Genomic DNA, 21,330 nt, shown 5'->3' with positions numbered 1-21,330 from the left:
GGGGTTAAAATGCTGACAAATTGTTCTTGTGGCTGAGGGAAATGTCATAGGAAATGTAGTTTTAATTTTTATCATGCTCTCAAATTTTCTAATTTTAGAGTAACTGAAGAGAGCATCTTCAACATTTGGTCTGCTAAGTAATAATCAGATTTGGGACTATTCCTTAAATAAAGAGCTACAGAAACAGAGGAGTTTAATGTGAGCAGAAAGACTTTAAAACTTAAAAAGGCAATGTTTTTGCCAAATGTGGTGGAGTAAATAAATAACTATTCAAGCTGGAAAGACATTTTAGCGGACGATGATACACCAAATACAAAATTTATTTGAGCCATATGGACCTGATTAATGTATCATATTAAGGTTTAGCAGGCCAAAATGCCTCAATCTGGAAAAGTTCAACTTTAATGCCTATTTACAGCTATGACGCCTGACTCTTACACCTGACATTTAAGTACTGTCGGAAAACTGTCTAAAAAGGACAGAGTCGGGGCCATGGGCTCATCACATGATGAAATGTTAGATAATGGAATGAGATAGTTGAAATAAAAATGTTCTTTTTAAAATAAGAGGTATTTTATTTTCTCAAAAGTAAGAACTTGTGACCCTGTATTGGACTCATACTATTAATCCTTCAATGGTTCTGTAATAAGGCGTGTGTGCAGAGAAAACCTGACACACGCGCATAGTTTTTCTTAATATAACTTAACTGTGTTGCCTTTCAGATGCTACACTTTGCTGGTTTACTATCCCAGTATCTTCCTACCAACCTGAGATCAGATTCTTGCCTAAGTGCCAGATTTAGAAAAACACTAATCCAAAGTGTTAATTCTCTATGCCTGAAAGATGCCAGGAAGTCTGTTTGGATTTCAGCCACCTTTAATTTTTTGTTGTTGTTCTGGAATTGAAACAATGTCTCTTTTCCACTCAAACATGTATGAAATATAAACTATAATTTTGAACTTGAGAAAATACACTTTCTAAAAGTATTAGCTTAAGTATTTTTTCCTTAAAATTTCTTTGGGTGTAGTACAATACAGGGTAGATAGCCTTTTTTTAACTTTTCTAGGTAGGATTGCCAGTTATTAAATTTTCTACAGAAGAAAATAATATGCCACAACTAAACTATGCTATAATGCTTAGCCATCGGAATAAAAATAATGTCAAAAAAATCTTCGAAGCATGAGAATACAAGAAAATACAAGAAAAGAGTTAAAAAATTTGACACAAGGGTCCTCCAACAAATGCACACAGACTGCCCTGTAGTAAATCTCAAAATATGTCGAATTATTTTATTGTACTAAATATGATAAAAGTTTCAGAAAATGTTCTAAGAGTTACTTGGAAGAAAAATTGGGCCTAAATGACATGAATTTTATAGAGAAAGCCTGAAAAAATTGAGAAAATAATTTTTTCTTGACTTCCAGTTAGGATGTACCATTGAAGCTGAATGCCACTGGTAGAAAACTGTACCTGGAGTTTGGAGAGTTCTTGCACCCAAGGCTGCTCAACCTGCAGCTTATCACCACGCCTTTTCAACTCAGTGATTCCTGCATCCAATTCCTTTAGCCCATCTTCAGCCTGCTGTATTGCCTGTATAAGATTTATGACATTTTATTAAAACTCCCGTAAACAATTTGCCATGCAAAGTATGATTATCGTGTCTCCTTATTTGTTCCTCTCTTCTCCACCTAAAACATTTTCCATGCAACATAAAAATGATGGTCCTCTATTAAACAGAAAAGTGAAGAAGGCCCTTTATTATGCTACAGATCAGATATTTTAAAGGTAAGGAGGTTGGAAGGGCTTAGCATGGAGGGTTGGGAGAACAATGGCTTCCTTGAACAAATAAGGGAAACGGTGAATAGCACCCTGAAAAAGAAGCATGATTTTAGGACGTCTTTAGAAAAAGGTATTCGCCTAAGATGTTCTAGGGGATCGTGTTCTGGTTTTCTGAAATGCAGTTTTGAGCATCTTTGACGAGAGATGCAGTGAGGAAAGAGGAATCTATGTTACAGCATGGTCAGGGAGAGCTTACTCCATTGTGAAATGGGAGGGCAAGCAATCAAGTATGAAAGTGACAGCTAGCGCTGAGCCTTGTCTTCCCAGGGTGAGGTCTACAGAAGCAGGACAAGACATGAACCTGGCCTTCAAGGAGCTTCCAGTCTGCTTAGGAAGCCTGAGTAAACAGAAGAAAAGGGAACAAGGTTGAATGCGGTTATGTACTAAGCTTGCCGCAGCTCATCCCTGTTAGAGGACTTTGGAGCAGGGAGACACCAGTGAATCCTGGAGCAGTCGAGGAAGGCTTTTGGAAGAAAAGCAACCTCAGCTGCCCTTGAAGGATGAAAAGAACATGGACTCCAAATGGCAGATGAAACACACGTGTCTTATTTTCTCTTTCCTGAGTCCCCACTACAACCACTGCCAATATTTTGTTTGCTTGTTTTCTGGTGTGTTTTTCCTTCATAAATCTACAAGGGCAAGGAAACAGGAAAGAGGGTAATAACAACAAAATTTTGCAAGCTGAAAATCAGAAGGATACATGGGAATTGACTTAGGAAATCTGAGAAAGCTGAATCCTAAGCTAGCAGGGTTTCTTTATCACCAAATTAAAGCAACAGGAATCTCTGGAACCCTGGGCAACATGGGGCGGGTGCTAAATAAGGAGGGTTGGTGGAAAGCTGCTTAAAGAGCACCTCGATTCCCAGATCCCCTTCCTCATTCCACACTGGCTCTTTCCTTCCTTGGTGAAAGACTGAAAGTTCATTTTCTGGAGAAGGTAAAACGGATGTCTCTGGACTGAGGGGCACCAGGCACAGTTGTGGGCTTGAGTCCTTGACTGAAAACAAGGGGATAAAGTGACAACACCCACTGAATGCTGAATGTGGAGCCCCTACGTCTCCTAGAGTGCTGAAGCCTTGTTTCTACTCTCCAGACAGAAGGGGGTGGGCAGGAGAATATGAAAAGACCAAAAGAGAAGACCTAAAAAATTTGACACAAGGATTCTCCAATAGCCCACACAGATCATCCTTCAATAAATCTCAAAATTGTCAAGCCCCATCCATTCATGAAGTTCCCATTCAGTCTCTCATCCTAAATGTGAATAGACAACAAAGCATTTCCATATATCTGAGAAAAGCCTCTAACATGAAAGATAGAGACCAAAATAAGCAAACAAATTAAAAGCAACCTGGAGGGAAATAGATTATACAGGAAAAACCAACAAATAAAAAACTCCCCCAAAGTCCCCCCAAAACCCTTTCAACCCCAAAATCACTAATATACCAGAGAGATTATAAAAGGCAATGCATCTATTTAAAAAAGAACAGGATACTACCAAAAAATGGATCATTTGCAGAACCAAAAAGAGCTCTGAGAAGATTAAATGCATGAGAGCAGAAATATAGAAGTCAATAGAAAAGTTTAGAGTTGAAACTGAGGAAGTCTCCAGAAAGCAGAGCAAAAAGACAAAGAGAGAAATGTCCCTTGATAAGAAAGTTAGAGGACTGGACCAGAACATCCAACATCTGCCTAAAAGGAGTTTCAGAAAGGGAGACAGATAAAATAGAGGGATGAAAAATATTTAAATAACTCTTAGAAAATGTTCCAGAATAGAAAGATGAGAGCTGCCAGATCAAAAGAGCCCATTGAGCTCCCAGCCCAGTGGATGAAACAGACTATCCCCAAGGCATGTCACTGTGAAATTTCAGAACACTGAGACCTTTGGGAATTAGGACAATTTTCAATTCCTCAAGCCAACACTGGAAGCTAGAAAACAATGGAGGAAAAGCCTCAAAACTCTATAAAGAACTGACCAAGAATTCTATAAAGAGCCAAGCTATCAGTATGAGTAGTATCTGAGCATATGACTAGAACATTTTCAGACATGCAAAATATTGAAACATATATCTAGCATGCATCCTTTCTTAGTGAGGATGTGCACTAAGAAAACAAGGAAGCAATACAGTAAAGAGAAAGACTTGAAACTCAGGAAAGAGAAGACCCAGCAGAAGGGAGAAGTGAAGGAAATTCTCAGAATGGTAGTAAAGGGAGATTGAAGAAGACAGCTGTGCAACAGGCTTGTGGGGCAACAGGTCTGTTCTAGGTCAGAATGACATGACTCAAAAGATGAATATATCCCCATGCTTCTGCTACTGTTACCTCTTTAACCCAAGGAGGGTAGAGATGGAATTAGCACTTTTTTAGTTGCTTTCCTTTTATTCAACGAAATAATGAGTAATTTATTTTTATCTCTGGAATTTACATTGGTTATATTGGTCAATAGTCAGTAAAAGTGTTACTTGTGATCATACATATCCTAAATTTCACATTAGAAATTCAAGGCAAAGCACTCTTATGGCTGCTCAAATTCTGTTTGGGATTGGGTACATTATAAGCCAAAAATAAAAAATAAAAATAAAAAAGGGTCCTTTCAAGTAGAAGCTATGACACGGAAGAATGATTTTCAATTTGGGAAAAATGAGGGATCTCTGTTAAAAAACAGATGAAATTAGGGTCCAGAAAGATACATATTCACATATAAATTTGCAAACTGTTTTGGATGGTCAGAGAGGGAGAGAGATCTAGATATCTCCTTCTATAGAGAAGTCTTTGAGGTGGTTTCTATTTCAGGTGATTCCCTATGGCCTACCCATAGAACCATTAGAGGTCTACTGAAATTAGGGTATGCAATTCTATTAAAGCACACATTTCCATAATTACTTAGTTTATGAAATGGGATGTTGTGTGTAACATCCTTCCCATTTTCTCCCTCCTCCCTGTTTCCACTGCCAGTACGATAGTTTGAATTCTCATTCCTTCTCCTCAGTGCAGTTATGTGAAGCCTCAGGACGGATACCCTGCTTCCTGACCCTGTGAGCTGTCATGTCAAGCAGCAGATGCAGGAGCTGGCACTGACACTTATCCTCACCCTCAAACATCCCTAGTGACTTTCCACTGCCAGTGGTCTCCAAGGTGAGTATAAGTACCCAAAAGTGTATAAGATGATCGATGAGAATGAAACACTATGTCTTTCCTTTATATACAACCACATGCATTTTTAATTTTCATTTGTGTGTATGCTTTATAACACAGTACCTACTTATAATTTATAAATAAGTAAATACACATATATTTGTGGTGTGTGCTTATTGTTTTAACCAATGAAGTGCGCAAGCAATAAAGTTGACCACTCGTTTGTAGAACGAAGCCCAAATTCTCTGACATTGAATAGGCTCTATAAGTTGCTTCAAATTTTCTCTTTGAACCCTACTTCCCCTCAATCACCTTTGCTCATTGTTAAGTTCAGCCAAACAGGATTACTTGCTTTTCTCCCGAAGTGCCCTGAATGGTCTAACATTTATGCCTTTGTTCTTGCTGTCCTTTTTACTAGAATACCTTTCTTCCCAGTCTCTTTGTGTCCAAACTTCTAAGTCCAGTTCGAATTTCTCTTTACAAAATTTTTCCCTAATCCTACCGCTGCTGAAGGTAATCTCCCATCTTCTAAACATCCATAGTGCTTCATGTGTAATGCTACCAGGACGGTCTGACTCCCTGTCCAGTGTCATTGAGGTTCATGTCTAATCTCATTGTTAGGTGGCAAACACCTTCAGGTCAGCATCTGTCACTAACACCTTTTCCTCTCTCACATTTCCTGGTTACACACAGAAGTAAGTGACAGAGTCAGTGTAATCTGATGTAAACCTGGTACTTAAAAACAAAACAGATGACAAACAAAAATGCTATAGTAAGCCATTAATATTCCATAGAATATTTGGAATTTCATAGTAAATCAGTTCTACTCATTGCACTTGCTCTTATGGAAAAAGGCAGCTGTAAATACCTCTATTTGCTCTGCCACAGGCTGTTCAAACACATTTGCCAGTTTCTGCAGAATGATGTATTTGTGGTCAGCCAGGGATGTAAACAGCACCTTCAGATCATTCTAAGGAGGAAAACAACAGGAAAGCTTAACATGTGTAACAGGAAATTCAAAATGGTTGTAAATATAACACACATTCTTAGAAATAATATACAGGGGTAGGAATTTAATTGTTTCCAGAAGAAACAATATTATCTTATGGCAAAGTAAAAGGAACTGGTAACAATTTATACAAGTGCTAAAAAATTTACACAAGTGCTAGAATTTGTTATACAAAGCATTTCCAACACAACACAGATGGAGACGAAGTACACAGATAAAAAGCAATATTGGTCACCCGAATGTTCTTGTTATTTCTGTAATAAATGAGCACATTTAAACATTGCAGCAGAAATATTACACTAAGGACTTCTGGCTAGTAAAACAACCTGCAGGTGTTGTTGTGTTTGGGGGAAAAATATTATTCTTAAGAGTAATTATGATCCTTTTTTTCCTCTCTCCTCTCCTTCCCTCTCTCCCTCACTTCCTTTCTCCTATTTTCAAAGAATTTGCACAAGCTTATAAAAAGCCATCCAGAAGTTTAGAAGATAAGCATTATTCACAATGACCAAAGACATATGAAAAGACAACACAAAAAGATCTTAGCTCAGCCTATTCATAAACATTACTCATATAAATGTCCAAATATACTTATATTGAGTTAACTTTGTACAGAAAGGAGATAACTATCAGAATTTTGATACTCAATTCTAAAAGGGATAATGAACTGGAACAAAACTTGAATTATAACATTTTTAATTTTTCTCCTGAAATATCAACAGGTAAGCTCTATTTCTTATTAGTTAGAAACTTCTACGATGGGCTGGTTGCTCATCACAGGCTGAAGTCTGACTTATCACGTTCTCTTCAGCGGGAGCTGATCGCATGTGTGTATGGTACCAAGATGCAAAAATTCTGACTGTCTCATGAGTAGAAGGATAATCACACCGAAGAAGAAAAAAAGTCTTTAAGGATATATGGCAGCATTATAACACAAAATACAAGGCTAAAGCAAAATAGTAGGTGAATTATGCAGTTTAAAAAGAAAAGAAGAAATAGAACTGAACATGAGATTTAGAGAAAAGCATACGATCCTAAGAGGCAATAACTATCACTAACCAAAACCCAAACCAATCTGCAAGCCTAGTTGCAGACTAAATGAGAAATGATAAGAACAGCACTGGAAAAACGATGCCAGAAACAAGGGTTCTGCTTATGAGTTATAATAATGCTTGTGTCATTCAGCTGTGTTCAGGGTAAGGCCACGTGGGCCATTAGAACCATGATACATTTATCTGTTTATATGCATAAGAAAAGATGTTCCCATTCATTTGAACAGATTCAAAAGAAATAAAGTCCTTATTACCCACATGTATTTAGAAAAACATTAGTTCCGTTAATCTACACGAGTAGATAAGTATAAATAACATGGGTTAGAAATGAAGAGGGTATATGTATTTCCTGTATATCATCTTTACATTTTTAATAGCACGTTTTCTATATTAATCATATTCTACTCCAGGTAATAGAGACCAGAGTTCACATTTCTAGAAGCTGCACTAATTACTAGAAGAGACTAGCCAAGAAGAAAGTAAAGCAGAGAATATGACTGATTTAAAAATTACTAAATAAAAGACTTTAAGAGGTGCTTATAACCATATGGATGTTGATATTTTCTTAAGAATGAAAATCCAAAGGCTTTAACCATTTCTTAATACCACACTTGTGATACAGCAGGGTATTTAAGGTATCTACATACTACTCACATAACAGACATCACAATTTTTTTCTTACAGTTACTGGAATTACTGGTAGGGCATAAAGAGGTGGGCTTCTAGCTGTTTGAGAAACAGGAAGTTTCAAGTTCTAAAATCATTTGTGTTGCCTTGCTCATTCAATAAGAAATTCTTTCATTTTTTACTTTTTAAATAACTTAAAATATTCAACTATAAAAATGTCTAGGAACTTTATTTGGGTTTAAGTCTATGAATAAAAGTTTTAAAAATACAGAATAGGTGATAATTAACTTGTGATTCCATGTAGATAACATACTTCTACATAACATCTACCCATTTTCCAGATTGTCTGTTGGGTATAGGATAACGTTAGCGTCTGGCAAAAGTTAATACTCAAAAGTTAACTGGAAAATGAAGGCTACCATTCCAATAAGCACTGAGCACTGATAGTATACCAGGTGCTCAGCGCAAAGTAAAATAAAATGGTTTGTGACTTGACTTTTAATTATATTAACATCGGAACTCCTTCTCTCAATTAAATTGGAGCACAGACATTTTGAAATGTCAGTTTTTGTTTGTGAGTTGGCCACCAACAAGTAGAAACTTGTTGGCAGAAGAAAAATAGAGAACATGATTGAAAGAGAATTTCAAGATTACTTGTTCTTCTCTTGATCCTCTACCCAAAATAAGTTCCAGAGTGTTCATGTTTAGTTCAGTTTTTACTCTGACTGGCTATGATTACCAATAACAATTTAAAAGTACCAAAGACACTAGCATAGAGAACGCAATTTGAAAAAGGGAAACATGCCTCCTAGTGATACACCCATTTGCACTTTTAACCCACCTCAATTCATGGCCAATTGACTAGAATGCTATTAAAACTCAGTGTGTTATTTTATGCAAGAGGAATTTTAGAGTAATGAAACAAGTTTCCATAAGTTGCACAACAGTTTAGCTGATTTTAGACATAGTATGTACAGATGTACATGCAATCAGATCTTGCATTCAAGACAAAATACCCAAATAATCAACCCCAGGTTTTCTAACTGAAAGGGAAATGCTCTTTCCTCTCTGTGTACTACACAGCATAACAGATACAAATGCAAATATCCAATGCAGGTCATTCTTCTAAGCCACAGACTTGTGACTATTCACCAGAGTATTTTAATTCTACCCGATATCCTTGCCCAGCCAGTGATACTGCTAGCGACCCAGTCTTGCCCCTTGGTCCATGGCACTGCTCCCATCTGTCTTTTCTGTCAGCCAATGCCCCCCAGATGCTCACGTCAGAGTCCCTGGAGTTCCTCAGCAGTGCCCCTTTCTCTTGTTGCCCAGATCCAAACAGATGCTCCCCTATTGATTCTGCCTTCCAAATATATCTTGAATAGGTCTACTTTTCTCCAACTCCCCCACCATCATCCTAACAATATAAAATATACAAACATTCTTTGAGTCAAATCCTGGCTCTAGTTCTCGATGGTTAAATAAACTTGGAGAAATAATTTAACTTTTCCATTGGTTTTAGATTCTATATCTATTATCATAAATACTACTATTAACTGCAGCAACAGTAACAAAACTTGCTGAGTGCTTACTATGTTTCAGACACTGTTTAAAGTATTTTACACATTTTAACTCATTTTATCCTCACAAAGTCCTAAACGGTAGTTACTGTGGGCATGATTTAATAGTTGAGGATACTTAGGTCAGAGAAGCAGCTAAGGTTATGTAGCAGTACGTGATAAAATCATAATATTATTATTATGTCAATAATACATGTGAAGATTTCTTGTGAATAGAGAAATGATACACAAATGTTTGTGATAATTTTAGTTTATAGTTTTAAGAATGTAAACTACTGGAAGGCAATGATAATTTGTCCTTCTAGACGAATATCTAGAAAATTCCACATTTCCTGGCTAGTGGTACGTTTATTTGACACTTCACAGTATTTTTTTGGAAATCAAAATTTTACATCAACCCCCTGGCCCTAATTACAGGTATTACATGAATCTGTTTTATAAATCTTCTGTGTTTGCTACAAATAAAATTCAATTAGAATGTAAGTATTCCCAAAGGATGCTTTTTATTACTTCCTGCATGTTTCTTTGGTCTTATGTTTTAAACTCCAGTTTTATCAACTGGAAATTATCATTATAATATGCCATATATATGAGCTTCACTGGTTGAATTTAAAGTTCTATTCAGCCCTAAGTTTGGTTGGCTGATTTTCTCAACCTTCCACTTCTAGAAGCATAAAACTTTGTTTTCTATTCCTTGAGTTCAACCCCCTTGTTTTTCTGTAATGTTCTTACTCTTTGTACCTTTGAAAAAAAAGGTAGGTCTATATCATACCTCAATAAGATCCTGTTTATTGTTGAAGGTAGCTGGAAGATGGTGAAACATCTCTTGATAATGTCTTACCTGGAAATTTAGTATTTGCTGAAGTCTTTCCTTCATCTGATGACATCGTTGATTTACTACTGAGTCTAGCAAAGATAACCTGCCCAAAAGACAACCCAAAGTGTCTTCAATAACATCTCGGTTATCACCATTCTCTGGAAAGGCTTGGGAAAACAAGTTCTTGTTCTTATCCATTTCTTCAGACATTTCCTTAATATCTTTGGCAAGAGTCTGGGGTTGATAAGAAAGTGCATTTCAATGTTTAGATCCATGAATTCATATACAAATCGAGTCATTTCCTCATAGGAAGTCCACTATATCTCTCATGCTGCTCAGTGATAATTACATCTAAGGCAAGTTGGACCACTTCTTACACTTCTATAAATATTAGGCAAGTTACTGTTATTTTCCTCAGAAACTTTACATCATTTGCTAATACTAATATAAAATATTTGGTGAAAAGATGAGCTTTCTAAAGTGCCATTTAGAAATGCATAATTATTATTTTTAGTCTGTGTTTCATATGTGGAAGCTTGCAATATACAACAGGGTTCCTACAGAGTTCTCAGTTTTTTCCACCTCCTACATACACAAGACAAAGAATAAAAATACAAAACATAAATATCTTTGATAGCTTTTTATATTTAGGCAATTCTTTTCTGCATTATGCTGCTTGGAAATACACCTCATTTGTCCCTTATTAGAACTGTTTTATGCTTGACCTTCTTTATACATAACATTCATTATCCAATGTCAGCATTTCAAGTGCCGTGTAATGTCATACCCTCACAGACATGGGCTGCCAAACCTACCTCTTGGTTAAAGAGGCAAGTTTCCGCCTCTGCTGGTAAAAGTGCTGTGGCAGCATATAAACGTTCCTCCACATCATCCAGCCAAGTAGAGGTAGCCGAGACCCCATCGTATAATTTCTGCTCCAAGTCAGTGTTCTGCCTCTTTGTCCCTCCACCCTGAGAAAAAAAGGAAGGAACAAAGGATTAATTACAGTGTTTTGAGAAATCAAAGAAAAATACCAGGATGAGATGCTGGGGTCCAGTGGCTCTGCCTTTCCGGGCTAATCACTAGCGCTGGGTCTCAACAGCTCACGCCCAGGGGTGGAGCAACCCGCTGGGATCCCAGATCCACAAGCAGACCAAGCGCACCACCCTACCTGGGCTGAAACCTCCTCCAAGGCCTGGTTCAATCCATCCAGCAAAGACGTCACTGCGGATTTATCCTGGGCCTGTCCGTCCCCTTTGTACAGTGGCATGCCAGACAGGAGCCGATTTGGCCTGCTGTAAAGCTGCAGGCAGACAGGAGAGTTTATTTAGGACCAGATGTACTCTATCCAGGTGTTCTCATTTAGAAATGAACACTGAAACAGATGCTGGAAAAACTGTGTTTATGGAAACCTCTGCTGGAGAAAAACAACCTTACAACACACCATGTCCAATAAACATGATGACCAGATTCAGCAATGGCAACGTTTCCCTGATGGACCAAGAAAAAAAGAAAGAGAGAAAAGAAAATAGTGGAAAAAACACGCCTGAATTCTTATCATAGCCTTCCTCTCAACTTAATCTTGGTTTTAGCACGACCCATGATGAAATAATTCAGCCGAAATACCAGAACTAGACTGATCCCTTGGCTTTCGTGATTCCTTTACTTCCCCCCTAAACTCTTTTAGGCAAACACAACGTCTCCCCAGTAAGGGCTATGATATGGCCCAGCACTCAAACGTTTTAATGATGTTTCTGATCTCACTCAGTGTCCTGTAATTGTTTAGAATACCTCATGTTCCCCTTACTTTTCAGGCTGATTAACTCATTATCCTCTAAACATGCCAGGCTCATTCCCCATTGTGGTTGCACTGCTCACCACCCAGCATCTCTTTATAATCCACTGCCTTAAATTCCACACCTCTTCTAGCCACTTTCCACTTTTTTTTTTTTACTTTCGTTTCCTTTTTAATTCCTGCTAATGGAGCCTCCCCAGCTGCTTAATTTTTCAGAAATGTCGAAAGTATTTCCTTAGTTGGGTTACAGGTTCCGAGGAGCAGGAGCCATATCTCATCCTGAGGCCAGGTGTTCTGCACAGAGATGCTAAATACAGTGGAAGCGAACAAAGAAACATTGCTCTGAAAGACTGATGCCTTTTGACCTAATGAACTTGAGGCAAAAAAAAAAAAAAAAAAAAGTGCCTGTTTTTACACTTGAGATTAGTTAAGTATATCATCCAGGGTACAAAACTGTCAGTAAGGTAACATGAAAAAGGAGGGACTTTGGAGTTAAACAAACCTGCATCCCCATCTCAGTTCTGCCTCTTCTTAGTCACAAGACCCTGAGAAATTATCTAATCTCTCCAAGACTTAGCTGACTGATCTACGAAGGGAGATAATGTCAACCTCACCACAGCATTGTTATGTGAACACCTAGAACACAAAATATGGTCCTAATAGATCATTCCCTTTCTTTTTGGAAACTCATAGCCAGACTACTTCTTCCTGTACTTTCCTCTCACCTCTCCACACCAAAGGGAAGAAAGTGCTGACAGGGCAGCTCTCCGAGATGAGAGCGGGTGTGGAGGAGACGTCCAGGTCAGTGATGCTGGATGGGTGAGTCATGCAAGCGTTCAGGCGGAACGGACAAGAGGCAGAATGAGGGGTCGGGCGTTTCACGAATGAAGAACAGTAAGTCAGCGTGGGGCGCGACTAGAAATATCCCAGGTTTATCTGACTTAGGATACTCAGCAAAGGCTGCGGTCCACCATTTAGGGCTGTAAATACCCCTTATAGACAAAGGGAAGTCCTGTAACGTGGATAGTGCTGTTCGGAAGTCCAGGAGGTCTACAGCACAAATCAAGAACTCAAGCTACGAGTCTGAGGAATGTTTGATCAGGGGTGTGAAGAAGGATTCATTCAAACACAGGTAGGAGGTCCATGCAAAAGGTATAAGGGCCCTGTGTGCCAGGGTGGAGTATGATTTTGAGACAACCGCCTCTGGAAAGGGAGGGCTTTCTATTCTCCAGGGCCAGAGCTGGTGATGTTCCTGTGGACAGTGGCAAAGAAGGCCCTGGCCAGGGAGCGAGAAAGTGTGAATGCCACAAGATGCTGTAAAAGGAGACAGAGACGAAAGGCTCTGTACGACTTACGCACGGCTCTCAGCAGATGGGGGACAGGCTATGACCTTTAGACATCCCCCTTTCAGGTGATCCTGGCAAGGTGTACCTGCCCTCCAGTGCCCGCTCTGTCAGCTCCTGCCTTTCCCTCCTCAGATGCTCTGTAATTATCGATACCCTTTCTCTTCTGGGGTCAGCCTCTCCCAGCTCCTAAGCTGGTCCGAAGCAGAGCAGTGAAAACAGCAGCTTCCCCAGAGCCACAGTGAAGGTCTTAGAACTTGCTCTGATGATACCACCGTGGTGGGACGGCCAGAGCAGGGCTGACCCAGGGCCTGGGCTGGGCTTCTATCTCCAGCATCCTGCTGGACCACAGCTGTGCTGAGCATCACAGGCTTCCCTGACTAGCTCTTAAGGGGTGAATCCCTCTGACTCTTTGCTGTTCTCAGGCTTCTGCTTAGGGTGAACTCATAGCTATTATCTATCTGGAACCTTTGGTTGCTCTATTTAATTCCACTGGATTCGGCTTGCTTGTTGGAACCAAGTCCAACATCACAAGTACCCACCCATCTTGGGAACCAGCGTGCAGATGGGCCAGTGACCACTGTAACTGACCCCTGAATTCCCCTCCCTTTAGCCCCACTGAGGTCCCAGTGTGTTTCCCAGTAAGATCTTCTGAAACGATTAAATACTGGAAGTAGCAATAGAAAATAAGATAACTTGATAACTTACTGACAAATTTGTAGCTTTTTTTTTTGGCCTGGATGTGTATATCCTTAATTTGCATCCTTAATTTTCAAAGTTGTGGGAAAAATGGGGGGGCCCATTTGAAATTTAATGGTTTACGCTAATGAGTCATCAGATATTAATCTTCTCTGAGGAAAACAGTATCTAGAAGTCAACTAAATTTCCACATATAAATATATAATTATAAAGGGATATGTGAAACAGGCTTGTTAAGAAGAGTGTAGGATAAGTAATTTGTTTTATGTCTTATTTTGGAATTGATAATGAAATACAGGTTGTTGCACAGTTATATTCATTCCCATAGCATAAGCTGTACATCTTTTATATTAGTTAATATGTAAAAGCAAAATGTTCGATACCACTTGCTCTTGTTCCTGTTGCAGAACATTCTGAAGCAGTTTCTGCTTGGTACTAAATTCTTGATGGAGGCTTTCCCATTTCATTCTCATCTGGTCTTCAGCAGGTGACTTCTCCCCTTCCATCCCCAACTCCTGGGATAACACATCAGGTTTTTCGCTATTAGAAGAATAAATAATCTAAGTTTACAATGTGTGTAAAAAGGCAATAAGTTCTAGGTCATTTATTATGTGTACTAGATCTGGCTTCTAAAATTGGAACCAGATTATTTCAGTCATTAGCTTATACTTTATAAATTAAAATAGAAAACTTGAGACTAAGAGTAAAGCGAGTATATTCTTACTCATATAATTGAACCATGAGCACAATAATTAAAAAAATACACTGAAAATAGCTCAGCATTAAAGATAAAAATAATTGTAACTTTTAGAACCAGAAAGTAGACGATAAGACTTGTATCCTGGGCTTCCCTGGTGGCGCAGTGGTTGAGAATCCGCCTGCCAATGCAGGGGACACGGGTTCGAGCCCTGGTCTGGGAAGATCCCACATGCCGCGGAGCAACTGGGCCTGTGAGCCACAACTACTGAGCCTGAGCGTCTGGAGCCTCTGCTCCGCAACAAGAGAGGCCGCGATAGTGAGAGGCCCGCACACCGCGATGAAGAGTGGCCCCCACTCGCCACAACTGGAGAAAGCCCTCACACAGAAACGAAGACCCAACACGGCCAAAAATAATAAAAAAAAAATAATAATTAAAAAAAAAAAAAAAGAAAGACTTGTATCCTTTGACAAATAGCCCACAAACTAATTCAAAAGCCCTAAAAATGCTGCCTAGTCTACTGAGAGTTTTCACCCTGAGTCCAAGGAAAATACCACAGGACAGGTTTCAGGACAGGGAATAGGAGTACAGAATGTGGAAGGGTCATCCTTAAAGAGAGGCATAAGGTAGCATCTGAGACTATGGCTCTGCGGGTGAGACAGATCTGGGCTCCCTGTTCCAGCACGTTAGATTTGTGACTTTGAGGTAGTCACTTCACTTCTCAGAGCCTCAATTTCCTCATCTTTATTTTTTTAATTTTTTATCCTTTTGGCTGTGCCATGCGGCATGTGGGATCTTAGTTCACTGACCAGGGATCGAACCCCCGCCCCCCTGCATTAGAAGCGTAGAGTCTTAACCATTGGATCGCCAGGGAAGTCCAACCTTCTCATCTTTAAAATGAAGATAGTACCTATCTTGCAGAAGTATGAGAATTAAATTTAGAGAAGATATGCATAATGCCTATGACCCTATCTGGTAAAAAACAGCCACTCAATCAATGGGGCCTAATGATAATGGTAATGGCAATGATAAGAATCTGGGGGACCCAAGTTCCAATAGGTCCCAGTTTGTCAGGGGTTTTGAAGTCCTAACTAGAACCATGTCAGCCGAAAGCCGTACTAGATAGCCATTACTATTACTTTGATGGAAACTTTTGCTCAAGTGAAGAAAAAAAAATAACCAGTTCGTTGGCAGAATAATACTATATACTACCCCAAAGCCAATTCTTTTCAGAATGAGTATTGAATACAATATAGTTTCTTTAGGTAGGTCTGTTGAAGTAAACCTTAAAAAATTATCTATAAGGCTATGATGCAGGACTTCTACTTCTAGGATATAAGAGAATCTTTCTCACCTGCACACTTAAAGACATGTAAGAGGTTAAGTTCAACAATGCTAGTAATAGCAAAAAACCAAAAAAAAATGGCAACAATATAAAGGCCTATCAATAAGAAAATGGGTAAGTTGTTATTGTTACAAGTTAAAATACTGTTAAGCAGTTAAAATGAAAAAACTAGATCTATATGTATCAACGTGGATTGATCTAAAAAAGTAATGCTGAGTGAAAAAATATCAAAATAAAATTGATACCTCTAATTTTGTTTGTTATATTAGTCTCTGGATTTTTCTGTCTTTTTTTTTTTTCCTTTGGCCTCATCCCACGGCTTGTAGGATCTTAGTTCCCTGACCAGGGATCAAACCTGGGCCCTCGGCAGTGAGAGTGCAGAGTCCTAACCACTGGACTGCCAAGGAATTACCTAAGGATTTTTCTGCTTTTTAAAAAGCATTTTAAATAAAAAACAAGTTTTAAAATTCTTCTGAAATTAAAGTTCTTTATTGTGCTGTTTTTTGGGGTGGTGAACTGCAGTGCATCACTTTTAATTCATTTATGTTTGCATAACAATTTAGTATAAAACCTGGGGATATTTGGGAATTCCCTGGCAGTCCAGTGGTTAGGACTCTGCTTTCAGTGCAAAGGGCTTGGGTGCAATCCCTGGTCAGGGAACTAAGATCCCGCAAGCCGTGTGGCCAAAAAAGGAAAAAAAAAAACCCTCCTGGGGATATTTAATATCTATGTATTATTATGTTTAAGCATTGACACATATATAATGCCACCAGCAAATTAGTCTTAAATAAGAACACAGCCTTTCGTTTCCCATAGAAAATATTCTTCTTTTCCTTTGATATTTATATCAATTAATTTCCAGTTGAGTTTCCTTAGTGATCTTGGAAGGACTCCTCCATCAATTCTCTCGTACGCCACATAGTACTTATTCTTTATTTATGAAATTTGTAGCCATGAAGCAAACCATGCCCATCCCACAGGGATTTTCTGACATAAACCAATTCACACTTGATAGTCTTAGAAAATCAGCTAACATGTTGAAGGCTGAATATATAAAGTTTTTCCCTAGCAATGGTCTTCTGTTCTTTTAAAGATATATACATATATATTTTTTTTGACTTCTGGATATTGTTTAATTTATGGCTGTTTGTTTGCTTGGTATATTTACCTAAAGGCTTGAAAGGCATGGCTGCTCTGTCATCAACTAGATTTAAAGGAGATTTTTCTAAAGATTTTGTACAAAAATTAAATAATTTATAAGTATTTGGAGTAAATGTTCTACAGAAAGCCAGTACTGCACTGCAAATTTCTCTTTAAAATATTTTTTATATTTGAACGAGGAATTTATAGCTGTTTGTCTTCCATTTGGCTCCTTTCCAAAGCTAAAGGCCAAGGAAAGAAAAGAAAATCATGGCAAGAAAGTTGCAGAATATTCCTACGGCTGCTTTTCGTGACTCTACATACGATGAGGAGGCAATGTGTGGATGGGTTCTTGGTAAAAACAGAGTTTGGCAAAAATATTCAGAAAACTATGAGGGATGAATAAACATCTTAGAAGAACTGGAAAAAGAAAAGAAAATGCAAAGTGAAGGCAAGTCTCTACTCAGAGTCGAAATAGCGTTCCTCGTTTTAGATTTATACAGACACATGTTTATGGCCTTATCAGCACTTTTAAGCCTGAGGACAACAGGGACTTTTAAAACCCCATTATATTTTAACACAATTTGTACAGTATTAGGGTTATTTTAATGGAATTCCTGACCGTAGATGTTATAATAGTATTCATTCCTATTCTTTTAAATTGATATTTATTAGTTGTATCAATATTTTTACTGCTTTTTGTTTTGTTTTTCTTTCCTTGAATATCTTCCTGTTTCTTATATGTATATACATATATAGTCAACACGCATGTTATATGTCAGCAACTTTATGTCAAACTGAATAAACTTTAAAAAAAAAAAAAAAAGGAAAAGAAAAATCTCCAAATCTACCCTTGCCAAACTTACTTTTGATCATCCACATCTACTCTGGTTCTTACTCATACATATACTATACATTCAATTTTATATCACATTTTTTACTTAGGACCACATATACATTTTCTGATATTGTTACATAGTTTTTTGTTAAGATTATATAGGTATAAAATTTTTCTTAGGCCTTTTTTTTTTTTTTTTACTAATGGGCATTTCTGTCTTTATAATTATTTGGTATTATAAATAATATCAAAAGTCATCTTTATACCATGTATTTCCTCCAAACAAACGTTCAGAAATGAAAACATTGGAGGCCATGGAGTTAAAGCTCTTTGACACATGATGGTTGTCAAAGGATGCTGCTGAGTTTCAACTGTTAGCATTGCATGAACACAGAGGTTTCGCTGAAACTTTTTTTTTCTAACGTTTTAGATTTTAAAGATACTTCTCCTATATATCCTTTCAGTTGACATCCACAATGTTCACAGCACAGCCCTTCTGTGATGATGGTAGTCAATTATTATTCTAATTCTATTGATAAGCAAACAAGGTCTCAGAGTTGAGTTACTTTTCCATGGTGACAAATACAGAACGGGAATAAAACCCAGACCTGCCTCAAAATACAGGGACACTTCCACTCTTCTTCAATTTATTTTCCTTCCTACTTTTTAAACCAGAATCTTCAACCTGAAAATTCTCCACTTTCCTTAATTTTTCTTCAACACTTTACTTTCCTGTGTAAAAGACTTTCAGTCTCTACTCCAAACCAGGACTCAAAGCTCAATGACTTTATATACAGAAACTGTAGAAACAGATCATCAAGAAAACTCAAGATACTTAGAAGGCACGTACATTTATTTTTCAGAATGATATTAGGGGAAGATTAGCTCTGGTAGGGAAAATGTTTTGCAGTTAGATATAATTATTCAGTCAGAAACATCATGAATCTAATTTTATAATGCATTTCTTATTTGATTTTAAAAATGAACTTAGCATCTTCTATAGACAGAAATGCTAAGCGTAGTGGAAAGAGGGCAAGCAAGTTAGCCATTATAATTACTAGCTATACTCATGCTACACAACGAAATGTTCAAAATGCAGGTAAATTTAACATCATAAAGTGAAAACAAAATGATTAAATTTTTGCAGATGTTCAAAATAAAATTTTGAGTGAGATGTTTACATTTCTTCAAATGTCAGGAAAACAGCGACAAGAAGAGAATGGTAAGCTGTCATCAGAGAAATGTAAATCAAAACCACAATTAGGTATCACCTCACACCTGTCAGAATGGCTATCATCAAAAAGACCACAAATAACAAATGTTGGCAAAGATGTGAAGAAAAGGGAACTGTTGTACACTGTTGGTGGGAATGTAAATTGGTGCAGTCACTGTGGAAAACAGTATGGAGGTTCCTCAAAAAACTAAAAATAAAACTGCCATAAGATCCAGCAGTTCCACTCCTGGGTATATATTTGAAGAAAATAAAAACTCTAATTCGAAAAGATACATGCACCCCAATGTTCATGGCAGCATTATTCACAGTAGCCAAGATATGGAAGCAACCTAAGTGTCCATCAACAGATGAATGGATAAAGAAGATGTGGTACATATATACAATGGAATATTACTCAGCCATAAAAAAGAATGAAAAATTTTCCACTTGCAACAACATGGATAGACTTGGAGGGTATTATGCTTAGTGAAATAAGTCAGACAGAGAAAGACAAATACTGTATGATATCACTTAAACATGGAATCTAAAAAAATAAAACAAACTAGTGAATTAAAAAAAAAAAGAATGAAAGAAACCTACCCAACACCACCAGAGGTCTCTGCAGCTGAGTGTTGGGTTAGAATTTCCTCTCCAAGACTGGCTACTGACTGGAGGAGGCTCTTCTGCTCTGCTAATTCCTGTTCCAACTCCTGCTCAAGGAAAAGGACAAATAAAAACATCTTTGTTACTTTACGATTATTGTCTACAATCACAGCTCTATATCTAGAAAATTCTCAGAGAACTTTGGTAGTAAGTTTTTAAGTTTGCACATTACATAAAAGGTGTGGTTTAGGTAACTGTTCAGACATGTCTCCAAGTCTTCTGTAGCTTTCTTTGGCTTTGATAAAAGATAATCTCTGAATAATCTTGAAAAAAAAAAATCAATGAGAAAAGAAAATTTTGCTGGGCAATGGTGCCCTCAAGTGGTACAAAATGCACTTTCACTTTTCAAAAATTGATACTGCCTTGTTCTAACTGAAAGAGATCCTTGAGAGCAAGAGCTCTCTTCAATTTCCCACTCACTTGATAAATTGGATCATCAATGGACTCAGTTTTACTTTTTCATTATTTATAATAAATGTCTCTACTCTTTGATAAAATATTTTAATATGCCCTATCCATAAAGTTAAGATATCAATGAGCAATCCTTCTCAAAGCTCATTTGTTTCACCTGGCAGTAATCTGCAATCCTATTTTGTGATGGTATCTACTTGAGAGCTGAAAGCAAATTTCATTTCTTTTAAAAACATGTAACTCAGACATTTACCAATTCTCAGAGGCCTTTCTGAGGTTTTCATTATTTATAATAGAGGCAAGACTAGAAATAGAGGGCAGATCATAACTGAGTAACACTGTTTTAAAACTAAGCACAAGCTTTTCTTAGAGAACTGACTTTAAAATGACCAATCATTCCAGTGGTCACAAGTAAGTACATGGAAAGGAAACAGCCAGGTCCTGCTTCTGTCCAAAGAGAAGATAAAGGGGCATTCTATCTTTAGTACAGAAGGAACTTGTCCTTCTAAAACATTTCTCTCAAGGTGTCTGTTTGGTCTATCTGCAGGCGAGAAGGTCAGGAAGTGCGTTACTTTTTGTTGCTGGAGGCTGCTCTGTCGCTGTTGGGTCCACGCGGTCCGAGCTTGAGCCAGCCATTCCTGAACGCCGGGGCTCTGAGTGGCAGCTAGGTCAGCATCGCTCTCCTCCTTCTCCTGGGCTGTCCCCTGCTTTAAACGAGGCAGAAATCAAGAGTCATACTACCCACTGGAAGACCTTAACCAAAACAGAGTGACGGCTCCTTTTTAGTGTGGTCTGAATAATGGTACCAAAGTGGCTCCATTTGGACATGAGACCACATTAAAAAAAAAAAATGGTAACACAAAACCCACCGAATTTATGGCATTTGCAGGAGGGAGAACAATAAATAGATGATTATACTAAAAAATACTTGAGGGGGAAAAACTGTCCTTTAGAGGCTAGGATTTTAAGCTGACTGATGTGGTCACCACATATTATTCTGGGATTTTTTCCATGAGAATATAACTCTAGATCTTATTTCCTTTACTATCACCACCAGGACTAGACTCCACTGCCATCTGTTGCCACTCTGGCTTTGACAAAGTATGGCTAAAGGAGAAAGCCAACGTAATTAC

At 37.9% G+C, this 21,330-nt stretch overlaps 1 protein-coding gene across 9 annotated transcripts in view; it reads right to left on the bottom strand.

Moving 5' to 3' along the window:
* The window catches only part of SYNE1 (spectrin repeat containing nuclear envelope protein 1), a 445,509-nt gene that overhangs the window by 115,727 nt on the left and 308,452 nt on the right, over window positions 1–21,330 (bottom strand). For 5 of the 9 annotated variants that reach the window (XM_082405389.1, XM_082405394.1, XM_082405395.1 and 2 more), the window contains 8 exons: window positions 20,770–20,904; window positions 19,724–19,833; window positions 14,274–14,430; window positions 11,225–11,356; window positions 10,869–11,024; window positions 10,078–10,287; window positions 5,840–5,941; window positions 1,471–1,590 (listed from right to left, as the gene is read on the bottom strand). In XM_082405389.1, the coding sequence (XP_082261515.1) occupies window positions 1,471–1,590; window positions 5,840–5,941; window positions 10,078–10,287; window positions 10,869–11,024; window positions 11,225–11,356; window positions 14,274–14,430; window positions 19,724–19,833; window positions 20,770–20,904 (1,122 nt within the window). The remainder of the gene's footprint in view (window positions 1–1,470; window positions 1,591–5,839; window positions 5,942–10,077; window positions 10,288–10,868; window positions 11,025–11,224; window positions 11,357–14,273; window positions 14,431–19,723; window positions 19,834–20,769; window positions 20,905–21,330) is intronic. The other 4 variants (XM_082405392.1, XM_082405396.1, XM_082405398.1 and 1 more) reach the window with 1 other exon arrangement.

Source organism: Balaenoptera borealis (assembly GCF_965194805.1).
Source record: "Balaenoptera borealis genome assembly, chromosome: 9".
Lineage (NCBI taxonomy): Eukaryota > Metazoa > Chordata > Mammalia > Artiodactyla > Balaenopteridae > Balaenoptera > Balaenoptera borealis.
Note: the sequence above shows the minus strand (reverse complement) of the source record. Positions and strands in the feature narration are given on the sequence as shown.